Source organism: Myotis nattereri (genome assembly GCF_964212035.1).
Source record: "Myotis nattereri genome assembly, chromosome: 18".
Taxonomy (NCBI): Eukaryota; Metazoa; Chordata; class Mammalia; order Chiroptera; family Vespertilionidae; genus Myotis; species Myotis nattereri.
This window is the reverse complement of record NC_138093.1, coordinates 42901301-42924227: the sequence shown is the minus strand read 5'-3', so window position 1 is coordinate 42924227 and position 22927 is coordinate 42901301. Positions and strand designations below refer to the sequence as shown.

At 62.8% G+C, this 22927-nt stretch overlaps 1 protein-coding gene across 3 annotated transcripts; it reads right to left on the bottom strand.

Annotated features, from left to right (window-relative positions):
• Positions 1 to 7855: 7855 nt before the first annotated feature.
• On the bottom strand, positions 7856 to 21052 carry NECTIN4 (nectin cell adhesion molecule 4; the record flags this gene model as incomplete). 3 transcript variants are annotated; one of them, XM_081111831.1, is made up of 9 exons in its annotated part: positions 7856 to 9298; positions 9647 to 9721; positions 9948 to 10023; positions 10342 to 10501; positions 10614 to 10762; positions 11614 to 11734; positions 12595 to 12885; positions 13920 to 14276; positions 20974 to 21052. In XM_081111831.1, the coding sequence occupies 9 exons, from the start codon at positions 21050 to 21052 to the stop codon at positions 9068 to 9070; spliced, it is 1539 nt and encodes a 512-aa protein (XP_080967957.1). In that variant the 3' UTR covers positions 7856 to 9067. The 3 variants fall into 3 exon arrangements, with proteins under 3 accessions (XP_080967957.1, XP_080967958.1, XP_080967959.1); XM_081111832.1 differs by having other exon boundaries at positions 10342 to 10498; XM_081111833.1 differs by lacking the exon at positions 9647 to 9721 and having other exon boundaries at positions 7857 to 9298; positions 10342 to 10498.
• Positions 21053 to 22927: the final 1875 nt, after the last annotated feature.

Below are 22927 nucleotides of genomic sequence, written 5' to 3'. Positions count from 1 at the left end.
GGGGCGGGGGGGCGGGGCGGGGCCAATAGAAGTGGGAGGCGGGCCTGGACGTAGCTGGGTACAGGGGTGGAAAATGGGTGAGTATAACCTCACATGAAAAGGTAAGTGCACATCTTCATAATCTTGGATATGGCACCGAAAGCACAGGCAACCCAAGAAAAAATAAATTGAACATCAAAATTACAAACTTTTGAGCCCTGGTTGGTGTGGCTCACTGGTTAGAGAATAGGCCTGGCACCAGGTGGTCACAGGTTTTGTTGTTGTTGTTGTTGTTGTTGTTTTAGTGTATTTTTATTGATTTCAAAGAGGAAGGGAGAAGAAGAGAGATAGAAACATCAATAATGAAAGAGAGTCATTGATTGGCTGCCTCCTGCATGCCCCCCACTGGGGATCAAACCATGACCTCCTGGTTCATAGCTCAACGCTCAACCATTGAGCCATGACGACTGGGCTGAAGGGTCACAGGTTTGATTCCCAGTCAAGGGCATGTACCTGGGTTGCAGGTTCAATCCCTGCCCCCCCACTCCCACCCCCCCGCACCCCCCACCCCCGTCAGGCTGCGTGTGGGAGGCAACCAATCCGCGTCTCTCTCACGTTGATGTTTCTCTCTCTCCTCTCTGCCCCATCCCCTCCCTCCCACTCTCTAAAAATCAATGGGAAAAATATCCTCATTCCTTGGATGAGGATTAAAAACAAGATCACGAACTAGTGTGTGCAGAGGGCACTGCCGAGGAGGAAACGCGGCCCACAGGAGGGGGCTTGCAAGTCAGACTGAGTGAGTGTCTAACATTCAGAATATAAAGAACTCTTACAATTCAAAAGACACAAACAAAAGACTTGAATAGACATTTCTCAGAGAAGATACGCAAGCAGCCAATAAGCACACCGATGCGCAAGGTCGCCAGCTGCCAGAGATGCAGGTGCGGGTGCAACGCACTTCACAGCCGCTGGGATGCTGTGACAGGACGGTGCCGGGCGGCAGCGGGGGGAGTGATGGGGACCCTCCTGGGGAATGTAAAATGATGCAACTGCTGTGGATCAGTTTGGCGGCTCCTTTAAAAGTTCAACATAGAGTTACCACATGACCCGCAATCCCACACCTGTGTACATACTCTAGAGAACTGCAAGCATATGTCAACGTCCACGTGTCCATGAATGTTTATGCATGTTATTCATAACAGCCAGCAGGTGGAAACAGCCCAAACAACCATTAACTGATGAGTGAATAAACCAAATGTGGTCAAGTCACACCACGGAATATCATTCAGCCATAAAAAAGGAATGCAGTCCAGTACATGCAACCACACGCATGGACTTGGAAAACAGGCCAAGTGAAAAAACACACACACGAACGTTTACAATCATATGATCCATTTATGTGAAATGGGCTGAATAGGAAAATCCATTCAGACCAAAGTAGACTAGTGGCTGCCAGGGGCCGGGAGGGAAGGTGGGGTGATGCTTATGGCATGGCTGCTGGAAGTGAGAAGATGCTCTGAAATGAGTGGTGACAGCTGCACAGCCTGTGAACATATAACAACCACTGAAATGTGCATCTTATTTTATTTTTTTAAATATGTATTTTTATTGATTTCAAAGAGGAAGGGAGAGGCAGAAACATTAGTGATGAGAGAGAATCATTGATTGGCTGCCTCCTTCACACCCTTCACTGGGGATGGATCCCGAAAGCCAGGCATGTGCTCTTGGCCAGAATCAAACCCGGGACCCTTCAGTCCATAGGCCTATGCTCTATCCACTGAGCCAAACCGGCTAGGGCTGAAATGTGCATCTTTAAGTGGTGAATTTTATGGTAGGAGAATTATACCTATGTTTTAAAATATTTTTTTAATTGATTTCAGAGAGGAAGGGAGAGAGAGAGAGAAACATCAATGATGAGAGAGAATCATTGATTGGCTGCCTCCTGCACGACCCCTACTGGGAATCAAGCTCACAACCCTGCAACCCAGGCATGTGCCCTGACCAGGAATCATACCGTGACCTCCTGCTCCATAGGTCGACGCTCAACCCCTGAGCCACATCGGCCAGGCAACACTGATCTTTTTGAAAAAATGTAGATATAGCCAAGCCAACATATGAACCAGGAAGTCACAGTTCGATTCCCAGTCAGGACACATGCCCAGGGTGTGAGCTCGATCCCCAGTGCGGGGCATGCAGGAGGCAGCGGATCAATGATTCTCTCTTCATTGATGTTTCTATCTCTCTTTCCCTCTCCCTTCCTCTCTGAAATCAATAAAAATATATTTCAAAAAATAAAAAGCTCGGTGTGTATGTGTGAGAGTGTGTGCATGTGTGTCCTGTGTGCGCATGTGTGTATGCATGTGCATGGTATGTGTGTGTCTGTGCATGCACGTGTATGAGTGCGCACAAGTGTGTTCGTGCATGTGCGTGTATGTGTCGTGTGCGTATGTCTGCGCGCGCGCACGTGTGTGCGTGCACATGTGCGTGTGTGTGTGTGAGTGTGTGTGCGTGTGCGTGTGTGTGAGTGTGTGTGATTGTGTGTGTGTGCGTGTGTGCGTGTGTGCGTGTGTGTGAGTGTGTGTGTGAGTGTGTGTGAGTGTGTGTGTGAGTGTGTGTGTGTGAGTGTGTGTGTGAGTGTGTGAGTGTGTGTGAGTGTGTGTGTGAGTGTGAGTGTGTGTGAGTGTGTGTGAGTGTGTGTGTGTGTGAGTGTGTGTGAGTGTGTGTGTGTGTGAGTGTGTGTGTGAGTGTGTGTGTGAGTGTGTGTGAGTGAGTGTGTGAGTGTGTGTGTGCGTGTGTGTGTGCGTGTGTGTGAGTGTGTGTGTGAGTGTGTGTGTGTGTGAGTGTGAGTGTGTGTGTGAGTGTGTGAGTGTGAGTGTGTGAGTGTGTGTGAGTGTGAGTGTGTGTGTGAGTGAGTGTGTGAGTGTGTGTGTGAGTGTGTGAGTGTGTGAGTGTGTGAGTGTGTGTGTGTGTGTGTGAGTGTGTGTGTGAGTGTGTGTGTGAGTGTGTGAGTGTGTGTGTGAGTGAGTGTGTGAGTGTGTGCACGCTAGCCTGGAGCCCCTCCCTCCACAGAGCTGGCGTCTGTGTCCTCCCCACACGGCCTGACTCACCGGAGCTTCTGGATGTTGGAGGAGACCCCTGAGAGGCGGTAGATGCCGTCCACCACTCCGTACTCCTCCACGAACTCCGCGCAGCTCCTCAGCACCTGGGGCACTGGGGGCGCAGGGCAGACACAGATCAGGCCGTCGCAGGGACAGAGGGAAGCCTCGGGGAGGGGTTGGGGAGACTGAGGGCAGTGCCCATGGCATAAAACTTGTCAAAAAGATTCTCAACGGACATCAGCTCCAGCCTACCAGCCCTCCACCACGTGCCTACCCACTGGGGCGAGAGCCTGGGCATGAGCCCAGGGGGGGAGCCTGCAGTTTCTCGCTCTGTACTCACTGCTGGCCACTCTGGAGCTCTTAAAGGGCCAGCAATCTGTTTGAAAGTGTTCCGTAAATGCACTCCCAAGGCCAGTCTTTCCTCTGCGTCCCAACCACACGGGGACAGGGCTGACGGGGCGCTGCGACCCACTCCCTCGGATATCAGTCTGTCGCAGGAAGGCACACAAACAGTGGCAGGCCTTCAGACACGTCAGTTCAGGAGAGAAGCTCCTCTGTGCCACGCGCTGTGGGGCTGGTCCCCATTTCACAGATAGGTAAACCGAGGCTCCAAGGACTGACGAGCGCCCAGCACCACCCAGCTAGCGCCAGGACTGAGTCCGGCAGCTCAAAGACTGGCCACGCCTCCCAGCCCGCCCGCCCGTTACTGGGCGGTCAGCTTCTCCAGGACAAGGGCTCCTGGGACCCACCTTGATGGTCCCCGTGTTAGTGACCTGGTGTCTCCTACGCGGGAAACCCTCGAGGCCCCAGCATCCCGCTTCAAACCCTCTGTCACATACACACCCTCCTGCACCGTCGCCAGTGCTCCCCTCACAGACAGGAACAAAAGGCAAACTCGCCTTCACAGCGCGAGTCCAGGCTGCCATTTCCGCCTCAGCGGCAGCCAGTCCCCGTCAGATCCCGGGTCGGCCCTTGCGGCTCCCTGAACGAGGCTGGGGACCAGGCCCTCCCTCCCTTGTTATTCCACGTCACTCCCTCGCCGGCTCTGCCTGAGCTCCTACGCGCTCTTCGAACACACCTCACACCCCGCCAAGCGAGCCGCCGGCTGTGCCGCTCCCGAGCCCTGCTGCCTGTGCGTGCTACTTACTGCACCTCGTAATGGTCGCTTTCTCTTGGATTTATACCTTTGGACAAGTAGTCACATCCTCCCCAGCATCTAGCACAGTGTTGAGACATAGCATATGTTCAGTAAATGCTTATTGATGACTCAATTAATTACCAATTATGAGAATTAGTGACATCTCTTGGAGACCAAAGATACAACACTGAGTCCTACTACCTGGCCCCCAGCGCTCTGCGCTTCTCCCACACACCTGCTTGCCTGCTTCTCTCTTCTCTGGGCTGTGGGAGGCGGCCTGACGGGTCCCCCACGCTCACCCCGGGAAGCGCAGGGCCGCCCAGGGGCCACATAGGAGCTGAGAAGTAGTCTGGGCCTATCTTACCTTTCCTCTTCTTGTCCCTTCAACACACTCCCTTCAGTCACCTACTCTTTCTCTAAAGGTTTGTGTTTTGGAAGTCATCCAATCCGTTCTTCGTGGAATTCAGCAAGACAGAAGCACAGAATGAAGGGACTCATGAGTCCACCCAGCACCATCCTAAAGCCTCCTGACACGCCTGCGTCCACACCCCTGCCGCCTGCACCTCAGACCCCGGCCTGGAGGGTCAGGGGGCACAGGTGCGACCCTTACGGGATGTCCTCCCGCGGGAGGGCTCAGCGTCAGCTCCGTCAGCTCCTGGGAGCGGAGCTTCTTTAAATGCCTCACTCAGTCCCCGCCCTTCCCTGGACTTCGTCCTGGCCCGGCTCCCAACCACCCTCAGCTCCTGTGCCCGCTGGCAGGGCTGACGCCGGCCTCACTGAATGCAGAGTGACGGGGGTCTCCGTGTCAGACCTGCTGCTCTCGGGGCCTGATGCGGCACCAGCATTGTTGGCGGCCACACGGCTCAGACGGAGCCTGCTGCCCCGCACCCCAGGGCCTTGTCACAGGAGCTACAGCCAAGCAGACACCCCCCCCCCCCCCGCTGATTGTGAGTCTCCAGAGCAGGCCCTTAAAGAAGGCATGTGGGAGCCAAGGGAGTCAGAGCCACCAGGAAATGGGTCGAGGAGGTGAGGGAGGAGAGGACAGGGTCCGAGAGATGGAGGGTTGAGGAGCCAGGGATCGAAGAGATGGGGTCAGAGGCACAAGTCACAGAGCAGGGAGGGCGGCAGAGTCCAGGGGCAGGACAGGTCATGGAGGAGGCCCTGAAGCGTCAGAAACCCGAGGGAGGCGTCAGAGAGGACGACCAGGCCTGGCCGGCGGGGCTCAGTGGTTGATTGTCCACCCAGGAACCAGGAGGTCACAGTTCGATTCCCGTCAGGGCACATGCCCGGGCTGCAGGCTCGATCCCCGATCCCGTCAGGGGTATGCAGGAGGCAGCAGACCTATGCTTCTCTCTCTATCCCTCTCCCTTCCTCTCTCTCTAAAATCAGTGAAAACGTAGAAGAAAGAACTCGGTGAGTGGAGGGCTTGGGGGAGGAAGAGACCCCCTGAGAGAAGAGCTGGGAGAAGCTGCCAGATGGGGGAACGAGTGTCTCAGGGGAATTCGCCGTGCTGGCCTCACGGCGGGACTTTCCTTTCTGCGGGGTCTTGGGCTGGAGAAGCCACCACCAGTGTGTCTCCCCTTCACCCCACCATCTGCCCAGGCTGGGGCCCCGCCTCACTGCCACTCTGGTGCCGAATCTCGCCTCCCGAGGGCTCAGGTGGGTCCTGCGGGGGCGGGGCGCTCCTCTCACCCTCCGGAGGCAGAGATCCGACCCAGCACCCAGACGCTGTCATCCCGAGAACGTGCCCCCACCCCCGCTGAAAACGCTGGAGGCGGGTCAGTGTTCAACGTGGGGCGGCGGGCCCCAGGGGAAGGACAGCGCCAGGATGAGGAGGAGGCACTGGGTTCGCAGAGAACTGGGGGAGGAACCTCAGCCCCATCCATCGCGGGCCCTGGGCCCAGAGCCTCCTTCTCCAGGCAAACCCTTCTGGCCCGTCGTGAGGAGAAAGGCCCAGGGAGCCGTCGCCGCCCCCACTCTTCCTTGGGGCCCAGGCGTGCCCTTGGCCGAGCCCTGGGGATGAGGCCTCTGGGGGAGAAAAGGGGAAGAAGGTGTCTGGGGATGCGGGCGGCCCTGAGCAGGAAGCCAGCAGGAACCGGGGCCCTCCCTGCACTGCAGGGGCCACAGCTCTGAGCAGAGAAGGACAAAGAGGAAATGACAGATTGGGGGGGAGGGGGGGAGCCGGCCCCTTCTCTGGGAGGAGCTGGACCTGCCAAAACAGGCCGGGCGGGGCCGCCAGGACACCTGTGCTCAATTTCAACCAAATTGAGAAATGCGCTGCTCCCGGGAGCAGAGGGGCGAGCAGAGCGGCAGGTCCCCAGTGCGGGCCCAGGCCCCTCGGGGCTCCTCGGGGAGACAGTCCCCACCCCTCCTCTGCCCTTCGCCCGTCTTCAGACCAGGCCTCAGGCTGCCTTGCTCTCTGGGTCCCAGGTCCACAGCCTCCCCTGCCTTCCCCTTTGCACAAAGGGACCAGGAGGGTCCCAGAGAACAGGAGGGGCTGTCCCCACCGGACCCTCACCTGTGGCCCAGCCAGGCTGCAAAGGGCACTCTCCCCACCAGGACCCACCCTAGTGCCTCTTCAGACTCTCCCAGGCCCTTGTCCATCCCTCCATTCGGACCCAAGGACCCGCCATTGCCCCACGGAGGGCCCTGCCTTCTTCACGCAGCTTCCTGCCTCGCGGCCCATCGCTTGGTGGGTGGCACCCAGCCCCTCTCCCTGCGAGCACCTCCGCTCCTGAAGCGCCTACCGTCCTGGCCCGAGTGCTGCAGGTGGTCCTGCAGGTCGCACCCGAACACCCGCTCCTTCGAGCTGCCCTTCTTCTTGCCTTTCTGCCGAGACTTCATGGTTGGAGCCCAGGCCTCTGGCCCAGCCACCTCCGTCCCCCAAAACCTTTGGCCTACGGGTCCCCCAGGAAAGTCCTAGCCAGCCTGCGGGCTTGGCCCAGCCCAAGGGGGCAGGGCTCCGAACTGGGGGTGGAGGCGGCCTGGGCAACAGGCAGCAGCTCCTGCCTCTGGGGCTCCGGCGCGGGGAAGTGGTGGTGGAAGAGGAAGCTGCCAGGACCCGGCACAAAACTGTCTCGTGGCCGACCTGGCACTTGCCCCTCAGCCTGCTCAGCCCGGAGGGCAGGAAGCAGCGCAGCGCCCCAAACCCGCTTCCTGTTAGAGCATCTTTCAACCACAGGGCGGGGTGGGGGAGGTAGCTGACATTCACATCCTCACACGTTGCTGGGCTCTGCCCATTGGTCGAGGGGCGGTGATGTCAGAGTCCTGGGGTGAGTGAGCGGCTGGGGTGTGAGCAGGTGACGGGCACTTAGAGCCAAGGATGCCGGGTCCCAGGTAGAGACCTGAGCTGGTCCCCAGCGAGGCAGCTCGGAGCTGTGCCCACACACACAGGAGGGAGGGCCAGGCCCGCCGAGGGCCCTTCACACAGGGACCTGGAAACCCTTCCCGCGCGAGCCTCCGGGGAACTCCTCTGCGGTTTGGCTTCTTTGCCTGCCTCCCCGGCCTTGCTGCCCACGGGCCCACAGCCCTGCCTGCCCCACCGGGTCTCACAGGTCCTCCCGGGACCACAGGACGGCGCTGAGGCCGACAGCGGGGTCCAGGCTTACACAGCTCAGGGGGCAAGACAGGAACAAGGCCAAACAGGTATCATCTGTTTATTTAAAAACAGACTATCATTTTATGTACAAATATGGACATATTTACATAGAATGTACACACTAGGTCCCAGATCCAAAGCCTGGGCTGGCTGGGGAGCAGGGCGGGTCTCTCCTGGACCAGGAAGCCTACAGCAGGCCTGAGCGGCGGCCTGCAGGCGCCCCGCTGGGGGCTCTGGCTGCATGTGTCTGAGTGGACCAGGCAGAAAGGGGCCTTGTCACACTGCAGAAACGGCCAGAATCGCCCTGAGGTGGTGGCCCCAGGGGAAGGAGCCAGTCTGGCCCCCAGCAGCCCCTTCGCATCCCCTGAACCCCCACCCTCTCTCCCCAACAACAACTGAACCAGGAACCCTTGTCACCAAGTCCCAACAACCCCCCACAGGTCCACAGGCCACTGTGAACGCGACGAAGAAAGCAGAGGGGCTCCGGGGCCAGGGGCCGACCCTGCCCTCCGGGGCCGCAGCCACTCCCACCCGCAGGCCCCTGGCTGCAGGCTCCCTCCCAGAGGCCACCTGCGTGTCCTGGGCAGGTCTGTGCCGACAGCCTCACTTCAAGGAATGAGACCCTTTCATGTTTACAGTCTTCCTCTTACTGAAGGGCTCACAGCACCGGTCCTTACAGATGTGCAGGCAGCAGGCCCAGCCACTAGAGGGCAGAGGGCTTCTCCTGTGGCAGCTGGAGCCTCTGGGGACCAGGCTGGCTTCACACTCGCCCGCCGGCTCCAGCGCTGGGAGCCCCGCTCCCCACCAGGAGCCAGATCCCAGCTCCAGCTGTGCCCGCACACCTGGAAGTGCCCACAGCAGCTCCACCTCTGGCCTCCAGCCTCCGCATCATTATAATACTGCTCTGGGGTCTGACGAAAACACCTGTTTGCAGGTGGAGGGCATGCAGCCACACAACTCTCACGCAGCTGCCCGGGGCCTGGGCACAGCAGTACCGGGCACTGGGCCCTGACAGATGGCATGACGCGCAGCACAGGCGCCCTCCTCACACACAGTCGGCACACACACACACACACACACACACACACACACACTGACCTGCGCACACAGCAGGGACTCAACCAATGGAGCCATCTGGGTATCAGACACAAGGGCTGGAGGAAAAGGTCGCACAGTCAGCGGGGAGTGGGGGGCGAGATGAGCTGAAATGCTCACGTCAGCAGAGGGAGCCGGGCTTTGGGAGGTGGGCCTGGGTCACACCAGGTGCCCCCGCCCGTTGATGTAGATGCCGTTGCCCGTGGGCTTGGCCCGCAGCGTCCCGTTTTCCTGCACGAAGTGGCTCATGGCCTGCTTGATGCCCTCGTGGCGGTCCTCCTCCCCCTCTGCCCGCTCGCAGCCAGAACTGGGCGCCAGCAGCTCTGTCTGGGTCTCGATCTCCCGCACGGTGGTCAGTGTGGAGTAGCTGCGACCTTCCGGCTCTTCACTCTGGAGGCCAAGGGCAGAGGGCATGTCAGGAACCAAGACAGGGCAGCCATACCCTGGGGGATGGGGGGGCGCGGAGGGGCAAGGTGGGGTCGTAGGTCAAGCATAAACAGGGGTCCGGGGTCATGGCTGTCTCAGAGGCACCGGGCATGAGAGGAGGAGCTGGAAGCAAGTGCTGGGTGTGGGGACAGAAATGGAGATGAAGGTGGAGCAGGAGGGCAGGGTGGGGCTGTCTGAGCCAGGCTGAGGGGCAGGCCAAGGACAGGCAGGGGCCACTGACCCCCCGCCCCCACTGGGAACAGGACAGGAGCTGAGGAGAGTGGTGGGGACGCGGTGGGGCCGGGGCCTCACCATCACAGAGCAGCTACTGTTGTCCTTGAGACTATCAGGGTGGCCCTCGGCTCTCAGCCCTACACTCTCCTCCGGCTGCAGGGCCGGACACGGGGGGTCAGGACAGGGCTCGGCCTGTCCACCAGCCCCTCCCTGACCCCCACCCCCCACCCACAGCCCGTTCTCTCCTGGACACAAACCTCCTCGTGCCCCCCCCGGACCAGTGCTGATGGGGCTGCCCGAGGACCCAGGGAGCCGAAGCAGTTGTGAGTCAGCGGCCAGCCCGGCAGAGGGCTGTGCTCCTGGGCAGAGGGGCACCCACCTGGCTCCTGGGGTCCGAGTGGTGGGAATGCAGCCTCCGGATGGAGTTCTCCCTGGTCAGGGTCAGCTCCTCCTCACTGGGAAAGACACCCCTTGGTCAGGAGGGGGACGGAGGTGGCCCTCCACAGGGCCTCTGGGAAACCGGGCCCTGGGTGATGTGCTGTCCCTGCAAGTGTGCTCGACGGCTGTGGCGGCAGCGTGGCTGTGGAGCATGTACGCGTGCAAGTGTGTGCACGGTGACGCCTGGGTGTGTAGATCTGACCCTCACAGGCAGCGAGGTCCTCCTCATCCAGCCGTGGCCCAGACCCCGAGCCCCAGAGGCCCGCCCCCTTTCCTCTCCTCAGTGCCCCCACCACCGCCTGTCTCCTCCGTCCCCAGGAGCGGCCAGTACTCACTACTTCTGGGTCATCTGCCGGGCCTTGCGCCGATGGTATCGTGACATCAGCAGCACCACCACCACCAGGAGGCAGAGCAGGAGCCCGGCGATCACGCCCACCACCACCACGGAGGCCGACACCAGGTCCACCTGCTTCCCCGTGGCCTCGGCCGGGTCTGCTGGAGACAGGCTGCCTGAGCGGGAGCCCATTCCCGCGTCGTCCACACGGAGCAAACCTCACCCCGCCCCGCAGCCCGGCCCTCTGCTCTCTGCCGTGGCCCCCGAGCTTACCGAGCACCTCCACGGTGACCTGGGCCTCCCGCCAGGAGAGGTCATTGCTGACGTGGCAGACGTAGACGCCACTGTGCTCAGCAGTCAGCGGGGGGAAGCCCAGGGTGTCCCCTTCCACGCGCACCCCGCTCGGCAGAGGTCCGTCCAGCCTGGAGGACAGGGAGCTGATGGGGGCTGCCGGCTGCGGCTGCACCACCGACATGCCCAGGCCTTGCTCCCCTTCCCGCCCCCATGTCGTCACCCGGTGCCGCAGGCCGTTCCCACGGTGCCCCTCCCACCCAGGCAGGTCCAGGCAGAGGCCCTCCGCCCTGCCGCTCAGCCTGACCTGGGCGCCCTCCACACGCGCATGCCATCCCACATGCTCCCACGGCAGCACATCACCCAGACTGGGCACCAGGCACCTCTGGCATGCAGTCCACAATGGGACACTTCATTCCTGTCTGGGCTCAGACATACTTGGAAAAAGTGGCTGGCACCCCACCCCCATGGCACGTGCACAGGCAGGGCAGGGCCTCAGGCACAGGCCACGTGCGCCGAGGCACCCACAGATGTGCGCCTGACCCTCCCTGAGTCCCTGGGCCTCAGACCCTGGAGAAAGCCACGCGCCCCCGAGGGAACCGGCGGAGTGGGGTGCTTCCAGGGCAGGCACCACCGTGGGTCACAGGAGCGTTGGTTTGACAGCAGTTACAATCGCTGCATCCTGTGGTCTCACCCCCTTTAGGAACCGATGTGCACGTATGAAATGTTAACACTGAAGTACTTCGTCGTGTAAAAGTTAGGAAAAAAGCCAAGGTCGTTACTGGCTGGTTCCCTGAAATGATCGCATACCCAGACTCCCCATGCAAGCCGACGCCACTCGGTGAACACGGCTGCTCCTGCGTTGGATGAGCCTGTGCCCCAATTTACCTGGGGCTCAAACTATCCGTCCAGCCCCTCCTGAGCACATGCTGGCCCGAGAGAGGGTCTGGGTCCGAGCGGCCCTCCCAGGCCAGGCCCTCACCGTGTCCAGTTGTAGGTGGGCGGGGGCTGCCCCTCACTCAGGCACTTGAGTGTGGTGCCTTCTCTGCCGATCTGCCACAGCTTTTGGTCTTCCAGGCCCCGCACAGAGGCCTCTGCAAGGTCTGTGGGGGAAGGTGGGAGGAGAAAAGATGGGAATGGTGGCTCTGATCTTGCTGTTCCTTCAAGGGCCCCCCCCCCACCCCAGGCTCCACCGTCCTGAAAGAGCCTCCCCTGCCTTCTCCTTCCCACTCACTGGTGCCAAGCCAGCCCCCACCCCCACCCCTGCACCCGGCCCATGGTGCCTCGCCACACAGCGCCCTCTCCTCTCTGGGCTGAGGGTCCTGGGGTACGGGTGCAAGGAGCCCCTGCGTGCCACGGTTACTCGTCCCGAGACCTCCCCGCCGAGGTCCCGCGGAGCTGCACTGGTTCATGCTCCCTGATTCTTGGGAAGCTAAACATCTACTATTCCATCCATTTCCTCAACAAACATCTGCTGTGGACCCACGCTGGGCCACGTGCTGGGTTAGTCTGAGTCAGACACAGTCCTCACCCCCAGAGGCCCCACACCTCCTGCCAGGCCCCCGCTGCTCTGCGCACCTCCCTGCACTGAGCCCCAGCTGCTCTGCGCTGCTCCGGGCCCTGGTTCCCACGGGAGCCCTGACGTGGGTCTGACTCCCCTCCTCTGCGGAGGAAGAAACGGAAGCCGAAGGGGAGAGCGGCAGCTGGCAGCAGCTCCCATCCCCGCCTGGACACCCCACCAAGTGCTTTCAATTCCTAGTTCACGTGTGATTCTCCCAACCAGCCTTTTAGGTCAGAGGCCAAAGGTCATCTGGGTGGGCTCCCCCCAGGCCTCACCTCTCGGACTGGTGCTCTCTCAGCCACATGTTGTGGCCACAGGACCCGGCTGGCCTGACGGTGGGGCTAGGCTCTCAGGATCTCACCCTTGAAGCCCACGGGGCCCCACCCAAGACCCAGTACTCACAGGCCACCTGCAGGATGTGGGTGATCCTCTGGTCCTGGAGCAGGCCCGGGTGGGAGACCACACAGGTGAGGGGCCGCCCATTCATGCTGCGGCTGGGCACCAGGCGGAACTCTGAAGTGACAGCCGCCGAGCGGGAGTGCTCGAAGGTGCGGCTGGACATCGTGCCCTTGACCTCTGTGTCCCAGGTCACGTTGGGAGCCGGGCTGCCCTCAGCTGTGCAGGAGGCGGCCAGTGTCAGGCCCTGGCCCTCTTCTAGCGCTGGACCAGGATTCAGTGAGGGCAGGGGAGGCACTGCAGGTGGGGAAAGGGGGTCACGGTCTGCACCGTCAGGAGGCCCTGCCCCATCCCAGGTCCATCCCACCGGCCGCTGCCTCTTGTTTCACCAGGAAAGATACCAGGTGAGTGGCAGAACCTCATCTGACTTTATACCTGTCCACTGTTCGTATTGTTTACAACGAGCATGGGTTACTTTTAATGAAAACAATGAACGAATTAAAGATAACGTATAATAGTAATAGGCACCACTTATTACGCACTTGCTAAACACTTTACAAACAGCATCTCATCAGTCCTGCCAACGAGCCATTGAGGCGCACAGATATGGTTGTTCCTGTCCCATCCAGGACCAGAGCCTCAGGCAGGGAAAGGCTGCCCCAGACCCGGCTCTTAGCTGCTCAAGCCGGGTTCACACTCCTATTTCCTATAAGGCTGGCGACTAGGGAGATGACAGACCTGTCTTATCTTCATAACATTCGTAGCCTAAACCCAGGATGGAAAAGACTTCATTTGGCCTTCCGTTTGGGGCTTCCACCGACCACAAGCGCCCACCGTGCAAAGCCGGGACTTAAAGGGTCACTGTGGTCTCTGACCACTCACTGAGGTCCAGGCCAAGAGAGACATTAGCCCCTGGTCCTGCATGGCACCTGCCACCCCTGGGCCCGCCGGCCCACTCCTAGGCCCCACGTGGAGCCCAGGTGCCGAGGGGCTTTGACCAGCGTCTGCTGGAAGCGGGTGAGACCCAGTGAGCGCGGCGGGGGGGCAGGTCCGAGCCCACCCGGAGGGCTGGGGCTCCGGGAGCTGAGGGCCGAGGGTGCAGGTGAGAGGACTGGCTGGGCCCTGTCGCCCGAAAGAAACCGAGAGGGAGGTGTCAGCTCACTGGGAGGAAGAACTTGCGTTAAATGACTCCTCCCAAGGCTGAGCCGGCGGTACCAAGGCGGGGTCACTCTGAGTTGTGAGGGGGTGGGCTGCAGGCCGCGCGCTCCCCCGCCCCCGCAGGACCCGCTCCGCCCCCGCCCCCTCCGGGCCGGGCCGGGGCGGGCGCTCACCCAGCACGCGGAGCCGCAGCCGCGCCTGGAAGCTGCCGGCGGGGAAGGTGCTCACGCGGCACTCGTACTCGCCCTCGTCCGCCTGCACCGCGTTGCGCAGCAGCACCGCGCCGTCCAGGGGGCCTCGCGGGGGCGGCCGCTCCACGCGCCCCTCGTAGGCGGGGCCCACGTGCAGCCCGTACTGCGCGTGCAGCAGCGCCAGCTCCCGGGCGCCCTCGGCCGCGTCGGCGCGCGCCCAGGCCACCTGCGCCACCTGCTCGTCGGGGCCCCCGCGGTAGAGGCAGGGCAGCCGGGCGTCCTGGCCCAGCACCACCGTCACCAGCTCCGGGGTCTCCAGCTCGCCCGCCGGGCAGCGGCCTGCGGGCAAAGAGGCAGCGGGTTAGGGGCTGCGGGGCGGGACTCACAGCGGCCGGGGCGACTGCCGCTCCCCGGACGCCCACAGACCAGAGAGTGGGCGGCGCGTCCCTGCTCACCCGGTGGGGACACGACGCCCGCGGCGGAGGCGCGGCAGCCACCCCCTCCCGGCCGCGACCGCTGGGGGCGGGGGACGGGGATGGGGGCGGGGGCGGGAGGGACCCAGGCTCTGCCCGCGGGGGCGCGCGGTTCTGAAGTGCGCAAAACGGGGGCCCAGGGCAGGCCTGCGCCTCGTCCCGGAAAGATGGCTCTCAGGGGCCCAGGCGGGTGAGAGCCGCGTGTGGGAGGTCCCTCCGGGAGGCTCTGAGAACGTGGTTTTCCTGCTTGGAGGGGAGAGACCGGGTTCCTGGGAGGAAGGTGTGGGTGTGGGTGTGTGGGGGGGCTCCCCGCCGGCCCCAGCCAGTCCCTGAGACCGGAAGGCCGAGGCCGAGGCTCAGAGAGGAGGTCGGTCGGTTGGTCGTCTCGGGACCAGGACGCGGGCCAGGTGGAAGGGCGAGTGGCAGGGGCATCTGCCCCGGAGCCTCATCTGCCCGGAGCCTCATCTGCCCGGAGCCTCATCTGCCCGGAGCCTCATCTGCCCTGGGAGCCTCATCTGCCCGGACCTTCATCTGCCCGGAGCCTCATCTGCCCGGAGCCTCATCTGCCCGGAGCCTCATCTGCCCCGGGAGCCTCATCTGCCCGGACCTTCATCTGCCTGGAGCCTCATCTGCCCGGACCTTCATCTGCCCGGAGCCTCATCTGCCCGGAGCCTCATCTGCCCGGAGCCTCATCTGCCCCGGGAGCCTCATCTGCCCGGAGCCTCATCTGCCCGGAGCCTCATCTGCCCGGAGCCTCATCTGCCCGGAGCCTCATCTGCAGAGCAGGCCCTGTCCAGGCCTCACAGCTCGTGGGGCAGACAGCCCTGGGGTGGGTTCTGACTCGGCCGGGCTGTGGGCGACCAGGTGGGCGGAGAGGACCGGGTTCGGGAGGCGGAGAGGAGGGCGAGCGAGGCAGGTAGGTCCGGAGTCCGTGGTTGGAGCCCAGCCGCCCGGGACCTTCCGCACCAGGCAGAGGGGTTCCGATTTGGTCAAGAGGGAACGCGAGTCACGAATCCGGGAGGCAGGGGTGCTGTGCCTCCGGCGGGAAAGCGAGAACCTGAACTAGGAGGGAGAGGAGGCGCCGTTCCTGGGAAAGGGCAGGATTTGGTCCCCGCACAGGGGGAGAGGGGAAGACGCAGGCCCTCAAGGCCGCTGCCCACACCTGCTCCCCGCGCCCGGATGCCCTCCTGCCTGTGTGCCGGCGCCTGCCCGCTGCCTGCTTTCACCGCTCAGCGTTTACCCCGGGGCTGCAGCTGCCTCCCACCAGGCTGAGCTCCTCAGAGGAGAGGCTGGGCCTCACATCACCTGTGGAAACGTGGATTCTGACTCAGTGCTTCCCATGGGAGCGTGTGGTCTGCATTCCTGGCTCATAATTGATACTCAATCCCTGTTTACTGATGACTGGATGAGTGAATGAGCGACTGGAGGAGAGACAGGCAGAAGGGGGAGAGGGTGGGCCCAGGAGGAAGGAGCAGTCTTTGGCTGGGCTAGGCAGGGAGGGGTGTGCATGGCAACCTTGCCAACCTTGGGGTGCAGGCAGGACAGACTGGTTAGCTGGGTTCAGTGCAAAGGAAAAAAGAAAGGGGTGGAGGCCAGCCGGCCCAGGGGCTGAGCGTCGACCTGTGAACCAGGAGGTCACGGTTAGATTCCCAGTCAGGGCACAGGCCCGGGCTGCGGGCTTGATTTCCAGTGCGGGGCGTGCAGGAGGCAGCCGATCCATGATCCTCTCTCATCATGGATGTTTCTCTCTCTCTCCCTCTCCCTTCCTCTCTGAAATCAATAAAAAATATTTTTTTAAAGAAAAGAAAGGGGTGGACGGGCATGGGGGGTGTGGTAATACAGAGAAGCCCAACTACAGGGATCCGAGGGTCCGGGAGGCAGAGCCCAGCAGGGGCAGAGGGAGGGGCCTGCAGCCCTGCTTGCAGGGGGGAGGAGGATGCTGTTGGGAGCTGGGAGAGCCTGAAAGGGACAGGACAGACCTGCAGGGCTGGATGCCAGGGCCCTGAACTGACGTCGGTCCCACCCAGCCCAGCCTGGGAGTCCAGCTAACCGCCTGCGCCCCTCCCAGCACACCCTCTGGACACAGGAAGGCAAGGCTGCCAGGGCAGGCCTGAGGTGGGCTTCCCGCACGTCCCCTGCGCCCAGCACTGCTGTCTGCAGGCCGCAGGGGTCCAGTGCTTCAGCCAGGCACAGAGCCCTTCTAAAGACTGTTTCTGGGACAATGTCAGAGGCCTATTTTTCACTCATTCCTGAGACTTGCCAACCATCTGCCACCCCTTCCCCACTAATCACCCACATTTCCCCCAAAAATGACTTCATAGAGCACAACAGGCATCGAGTGCCCAGCACATGCCTGAGTCCAATCCTTGCATCCCCACTGTGACCCAAGACCCACACTCCCCAGAGACAAGCCCAAGGCCTGCACAGGACCCAGTGAGGCAGGAAAGCCCTCGGCTGCTCCCACAGCCCCACGTCCTCAGTGCCGTCTGCAGGGGAGAGAGCTGGGCTCAAATGGATCCAGAGCTCAGCTGCCAGCGCAGAGCAACCTCCTCTCTCCCAGCCAGCACCTACCTGGCATCGCGTGATGATGTCACCAGAGCAAAGGATGATGTCACCAGAGTCGCCTGCCAGGTGAGGTCACTGTGAGCACCCAGTGCCAGGCCAGGCCCACCACCCTCCTGCTGCACACTGCTGAGGCCCATGGCCTCTGCTGGCCGCACTCCTCCCTCTGACCCTCCCTGCCTCCTCCCAGAGCCCAGGACGCTGGTCAGGAACCTTGGTGATTCAGACGTGCTGTGGAGCCACAGCCACCACCAGCCACCACCTTGCGCAAGGGGAAGAACAGGCCCAACTGGCCCAACGGGATCCCTGCCCTCGGCCTCCCCACCCCGGCCAGGCCCCACGCCACCAGCTCCCAGACAGGTCCTCCAGTCCTGGCTGCTCCCACCCTGAGCTTTTGTCCCGACTTTCCTGGGTGTGAGGCCTGGCCTGTGACCTCGGGAGGGGACTGAGGCCGCCACCACGGAGTGTCTCTGGGGTTGGGGGGCTCTTCCTGGGAGGGGCCGCTCCCTCCAGCATTCCCGGGGTGGGTGCAGGGCGGGTCAGGGAGGACCAGGAGGGGAGTGTGAGCCTGTGGGTCTGGACGTGCAGCTCTGGGTGAGGGCCTGTTGCTCTGGTTGTGGCTCACGTGCATGTGAGGCTGCCTCCTTGCACGACGGGGTGTCACACACTCGCGTTCATGCCTTACCTTCTTGAGTGTCTGTGCTTGTGGTAAGGCATGAACACGAGTGTGTGACATACCCCTGTCCCACGGGCTCAGTGCGCGTGGCGAATATTTGGACGTGGGTCCCCTGGTGTGTGCATGCCTCCTGTCCCGGCTGCCTGGTGGGTGGCGGGTGGCTGTGCCCTCCCACCTCACTGAGGGCAGAGTCACCTCAGGTGGAGGGCCCGGCGATGAAGTCGTGTCTCTCCGGGGGTGCCCTGGGCAGCTGCCAGCACGGGCTCCCCAACACAGAACAAGAGCTCTCTCACCCTTGTCCTCAGGACTCCCCCTCCTCCCCCAGCCACTCCCCAGGGCCCCCAGCACCTGTGGCCTGAGGAGGCCTCTCCCTGGGAATGTCTGCTGCCACCACCAAAGCAACCCTGTCTGGCCCTGGGCTGGGTGAGGATTGTCTGGTGTGGGTTGGTGGGAGGAGGATGCTGCCTGGGGCTAAGGGAGGGTCCAAGTCATCCAGGGTCTCAGCCGCATTAACGCTGTCCCCCCCCCCCCCCCAGCCTCCATGGGAGAGAGTGGAAGACACAGGTGAGATTGGGGGAGAAAGGACCCTGTTTCCTCCCCTCCTGGGCAACCTTGGCCTCAGAGTAAAACCAGGAGAATCTCCCTCTGCTCACCCACCTCCCTCCTTACCTCCCATGGTCCTAAGCCCCCAGCTTAGCAACCTGGGCAAAGCGCCCACCCACCGATGAGCGTCTGGGGAGGGGGCCGCAGCAGGAGCGGGGATGAGAACAATGGGGCAGGGCAGGCCTGGAGGCAGCCCCACTGGCCCAGGCAGCTCCAGCTCAGATAAGTCCTCTAAACCCCCCGGAGCCAGTCTGAGCCCGGCTGAGTCACCAAACAGCCACACTGTGGGTGGGAGACCCAGAATTCAGCTTCTCCCAAACTCCTGAGATCCTACCACCCGCGCCCCCCCCCCCCATCCTGCCAGCCACCCTCCAAGTGTGGCCAGCTCTGCCCCACCCAAATCCCAGCCTCAGCTCAGCTCTCAGCACACACCAATTTGAGGTGAGTGGGGGGAGGGGCACAGAATGATGGGAAAGGCCAGGACCAGCGGCTCCTGCCTGCGTCGTGGTCCCACCGTGCACCCTCCTCCCCGGGCTGTGGCCCCAGTTCCCAGCCTCACCTTCCATTTTTATTCCGCTCCCAGGTCCAGCCACGGGCTCCCTCCCGACTCAGCTCCTGCCCACCCCGCCCCACCTTCCTCCCCAGACCTGGTTCAGAAGGGCACGTTTCAGAGGCCAGAAAGCCCAGGCATTCTCCCTCACGAGGCTTAACCATCCACTTTGCTGGGGACCCCAGGACCCCAAGGCTGCAGTCTAGACTAGAGGCTGGGGCCGTGAGCTCTGCGATGAGCCCGTCGCCGCCATCTCTGTGCACCAGGGTAGGACTGAGGTCCTGGGGTGTCCTCCCTGCCCCCTTTTCTGGCCTTGGGTGGGGAAGATTCCCCAGGAGTAGAAAAGCAGGGATGTGCCTCCCTTTCTAGGAAACCAGCCTCAGACTAAAAGCTGGTCCCCCTCAGGGTGAGGGCGGGACTGGCGAGCCCCCACCCCTGGCCCTGCGGGCCCACTGGGGCCAGACCCAGCTGGGAAGAGGAGCTACTGAGGGTGTCAGCAGACACGGGTCCCTCACGCCCAGGGCAGGAGGTGGGGGAGGGAGAAGGGAGGGGACCTCACCCGGAAACTCATCTCATTAAAGAGAAACAAAGAGCCTTGGTGCAGGCGCCTCCCCGGCCTCCTCCTCGGTCAGGGGTGGGGCACGGCCCTGGGGCTCCGCGCTGTCAGGGCCCGCGGGAGGGGGGGGGGGGCAGGGACAGTGTCCAGGGTGAAGCCAGCCTGAGTCCCACCCAGAGAGGCAGCCAGGACCCCCTTATCACCGCAGCCAGACCGCCCTCCGCGGGGCCTGACCGTTCACTCCAGGACCTCAGGGCTGGAGCCATGGAGGCACCGCCGCCTCTGGGTCTAAGACTCGTTTCTGTGTTGCCCAAGGTCCCCTAACAAATAAAGAGCAGAAACAGCCAGAACTCAAGGTTTTTTCAGAGACAAGAAACCCTTCAGTCTCCGGGAGCCGCTGCGGAGGAGCCGAAACAGAGAGGCCTGAGCGATGTCATTGCCTCGTCCCCTGTCCGTCTGTCAGGCCTGGGCCAGGCCGAGGACGCCCTAACTGGAAGCCCTCCCTGGGCTTCTCTTAGAAAGAAGCTCTGGGCCATGGAAGGGTGCAGGGACCGGGTCTGACTCAGGACATCCTGCTTCTAACCCTGAGGGCCTCTCTGCCTCAGTTTCCCTCCGTACAGTGAGGGAGTTGGGGCTGCGAGCTCTCTGATCTGCCCCGTCCTGAGACACAGCCACCCCATCCTCAAGGTGTGGGTAGGTCCTGCAGGCAAGTGGCTGCCCAGCCGCCAGGCCCGGCAACCTGAGCAAGTGAGAAGGGCTCTGTGGAGAAGGGGAATGAAGATGGGGGGTGCGGGTGGGGGGTAGAAGCTCAGTGCCCTGTCATTGGAGGCTGGGCCACACAGCCAGGCTCGCTGCCCTGACAGCCTCAGCTGGGGTGAGGCAGGGCCATCGCCCGTCGGGCACGGAAGCAAGGGCCCTGCTGGGCGACCAGGCTCTGTGGCTGCTCCCGGGACTGGGGAGAGACAGTCCTATGTAGGCAGGTCCCCGTGTCCCAAAGGAAAGGAGTCTCAGTTAAGCATGGCCCACTATGGTCTTGTCCCATCGGAAGCTTAGAAGTTCCTGTCATTTATCTCGGCTCCATAGACATTAGACGGCAGAAACACAAGGCGTCTACGTGAGGAAATGGGGACAGGGATGAGCCAAAGGGAACCACACGCAGCCAGACCCCAACCCATCTGAGCAGTCACCTCATTACCACCTGGGACCTAAGTGTGTGTCCAGGGGAAGAGAGGGGCCAGAGCCCCCACCAGGCACCTGGTCCTGAGACTTGGGGAGAGAAGGAGAGAAACCCCCGTCCCTCTCTGGGCATCAGCTCCCCACACCCCATGACTGGAACCAGCTCACCCCTGAGTCAGCCTCAGTGCCACTCAGCAGTTCCGGGCTCAGCAGGGAGGTGAGGGCTCCTCCCGGGGACCCTGGTGGAAGGGCCCCTCCAGCCCACCCTCCTCCCTGCCAGTCACCTCATCTCTCCTCCCAGGGGCCTCAGCAGGAGGGGGCACCCCGGGGGCAGGGCCAGCAGCTGGGTGAGAGAGAGGTTGGATCCTCAGTCCAGCCTCATGGGGGGGGGGGCACTGGTGGCTCAGAAGCGAGGGTCCTGTGGGCTCCGGGGGGCCTACCTGCAAGTGACGCCAGGAGCAGCAGCAGCAGCAGCCAGGCCTCAGGCCCCTGCATGTCGGCTCCCAGGGCCAGGGGCATTGGTCCCACGCAGAGCTGCCCCGCGTTCCTGAAGTGCCGCCGGGCTCTCCCTGGGCGCCAGCTCTAGGGCTGGAGAGGGCACCGACCCCGGAGGCAGGAGGGTCACAGGTCCTTGGGCCCTGGCGCACCTGCCTGTCCCCCTGGGGCTCCCGCTAGGGGACCTGGCCCCGTTCTGCACCCAGCGACAGCTGCCCCCCCAGAAGCCGTGATGGGAGCTCCAAGCTCCCCCAGAGCTGCTTCCCACGCCGTGGCCAACAGCTACGGCAGAAACTGGGAACCTGCTCAGCAGGTCAGAACAGGTGCGTCGGGGGCCGGGCCTGGCACGGAGGCTCGCAGCCGCGCCCCCTGGCCGGGACTAATGGGCGCTGGGGAGGGCGGGGAGGACCTGGGGGTGGGATTCCACCCTCAGCTCCAGGCTTCACCTGGCAGCATGGAAGGGGCTGTAAAGAGAGAGGCGAGCAGAGGCCCCGGTGGCTAAGGAGAGAGGCACCGGCCGGAGGACCAGGGCAAGGCCCTGCGGGTGGGAAGGGACTGAGCATCCCACACCCTGCCAGCCGGCGGCCTCCCAGGCCCTGGCAGGTCCCGCCTCCTGGAGGGCTCAGCCCCGTCGGGGGGGAAGGCAGAACCAAGGACATTGCCTGCCCACCCCAGCCCCATCCTCCGAGGAGGAGCCAGGAGGGGAAAGGGTGCGGGAGGCCTCTCTGGGTTTGCTGACACCTTTCCCCCTGAGGTAGGGAACTAAAGTGACCGCCTGGCCCACCCACATGTAGGAGATGCCGAGGGAGTGACCAAGGACTCGCCCCGGCCTCCGCGCCCCCCGTCTGGACCGGCCTGGATCCCCAGCGTGCACGCGTCCCGTCCCATCATCGCCGGGTCATGTTGCCCACTTACCTCATAACACTGAACAAGACCCGCGTCTGGGCTCCGTCGGAACCATCTCGGTCTGAGCGGCCTCCTGCTCTGGCTCGAGAGGCCGGCCCTTCACTCGTCATCTGTGCACCTCACCTCCTGGCTAAATTGTCAGCTTCAAGTCAAGTGGCACTGAAGCCTGATGTGTGCCCCGGAGTCAGCGAATGTGCAGCGAGGGGCAGGGTGGGGCTGGGCTGTGAGCGCCTTGGAGTCAGGCTGCGTTACACCCTGGTCTGCGGTCCCTGCGGGACAGCCTCCCCCGTGCAGTGGGACTGAGTACATGTTTGTTCGTGGCATGAAGCCATGAGTGAAGGGGTGCCTGTGGCCCGCCCTGGCTCTAGGTCCCACGCTCAGCAACGACCACGGCTGTGACCTCTTCTTCAAGGGCAGCAGGGGCCAGGCTGGATCCCAAACTCCCAGTTTCTCCCCACGGCCACTGGTGAGCCCCTTCCAGCCTCAGGGCTCAGGCCAGGGTGGGGTAAGGGCCAAGAGCAGCCCACCCTGACGCTGCAGGTGGTCGGGGCAGGGTGGGGGCGGGGAGGGAGGGCTCCCGTGTCCTTGTCTCACGTGGGCCCTGCTGCCTGCCTTCTCCTTCCCACGGACTCACCCTCTGGGACCAGGGAGCCACAGGGAAACTGAGGCCTGGGTGGGAAAGCGGTCTGCTCACAGGCCGTACCCAGGCCCTGTGTCTTGTCAGCTTCCCCGTGCGCCATATGCCCCCACAGGGCTGCCCGTCAGAGTTCCCCAAGTCCGTATGGAGCAATGGACGGAGGAGGCCTTCCAGGTGCTGGGAGGCCAGCTGGATGCTGAGGTGCCAGCTTAGGGAGGGCCTCTCTCTCCCTCACCTCGCCCGTCCTGGGTGTCCCCACCTGTGCTGGATGCAGTGTCCCCTCAGGCCCCTGCTCCCCTGTCCGGGACGAAGCCTGCAGAGGCAGGTCCTAGGGTACGAGCTGCAAGGAGATGGCT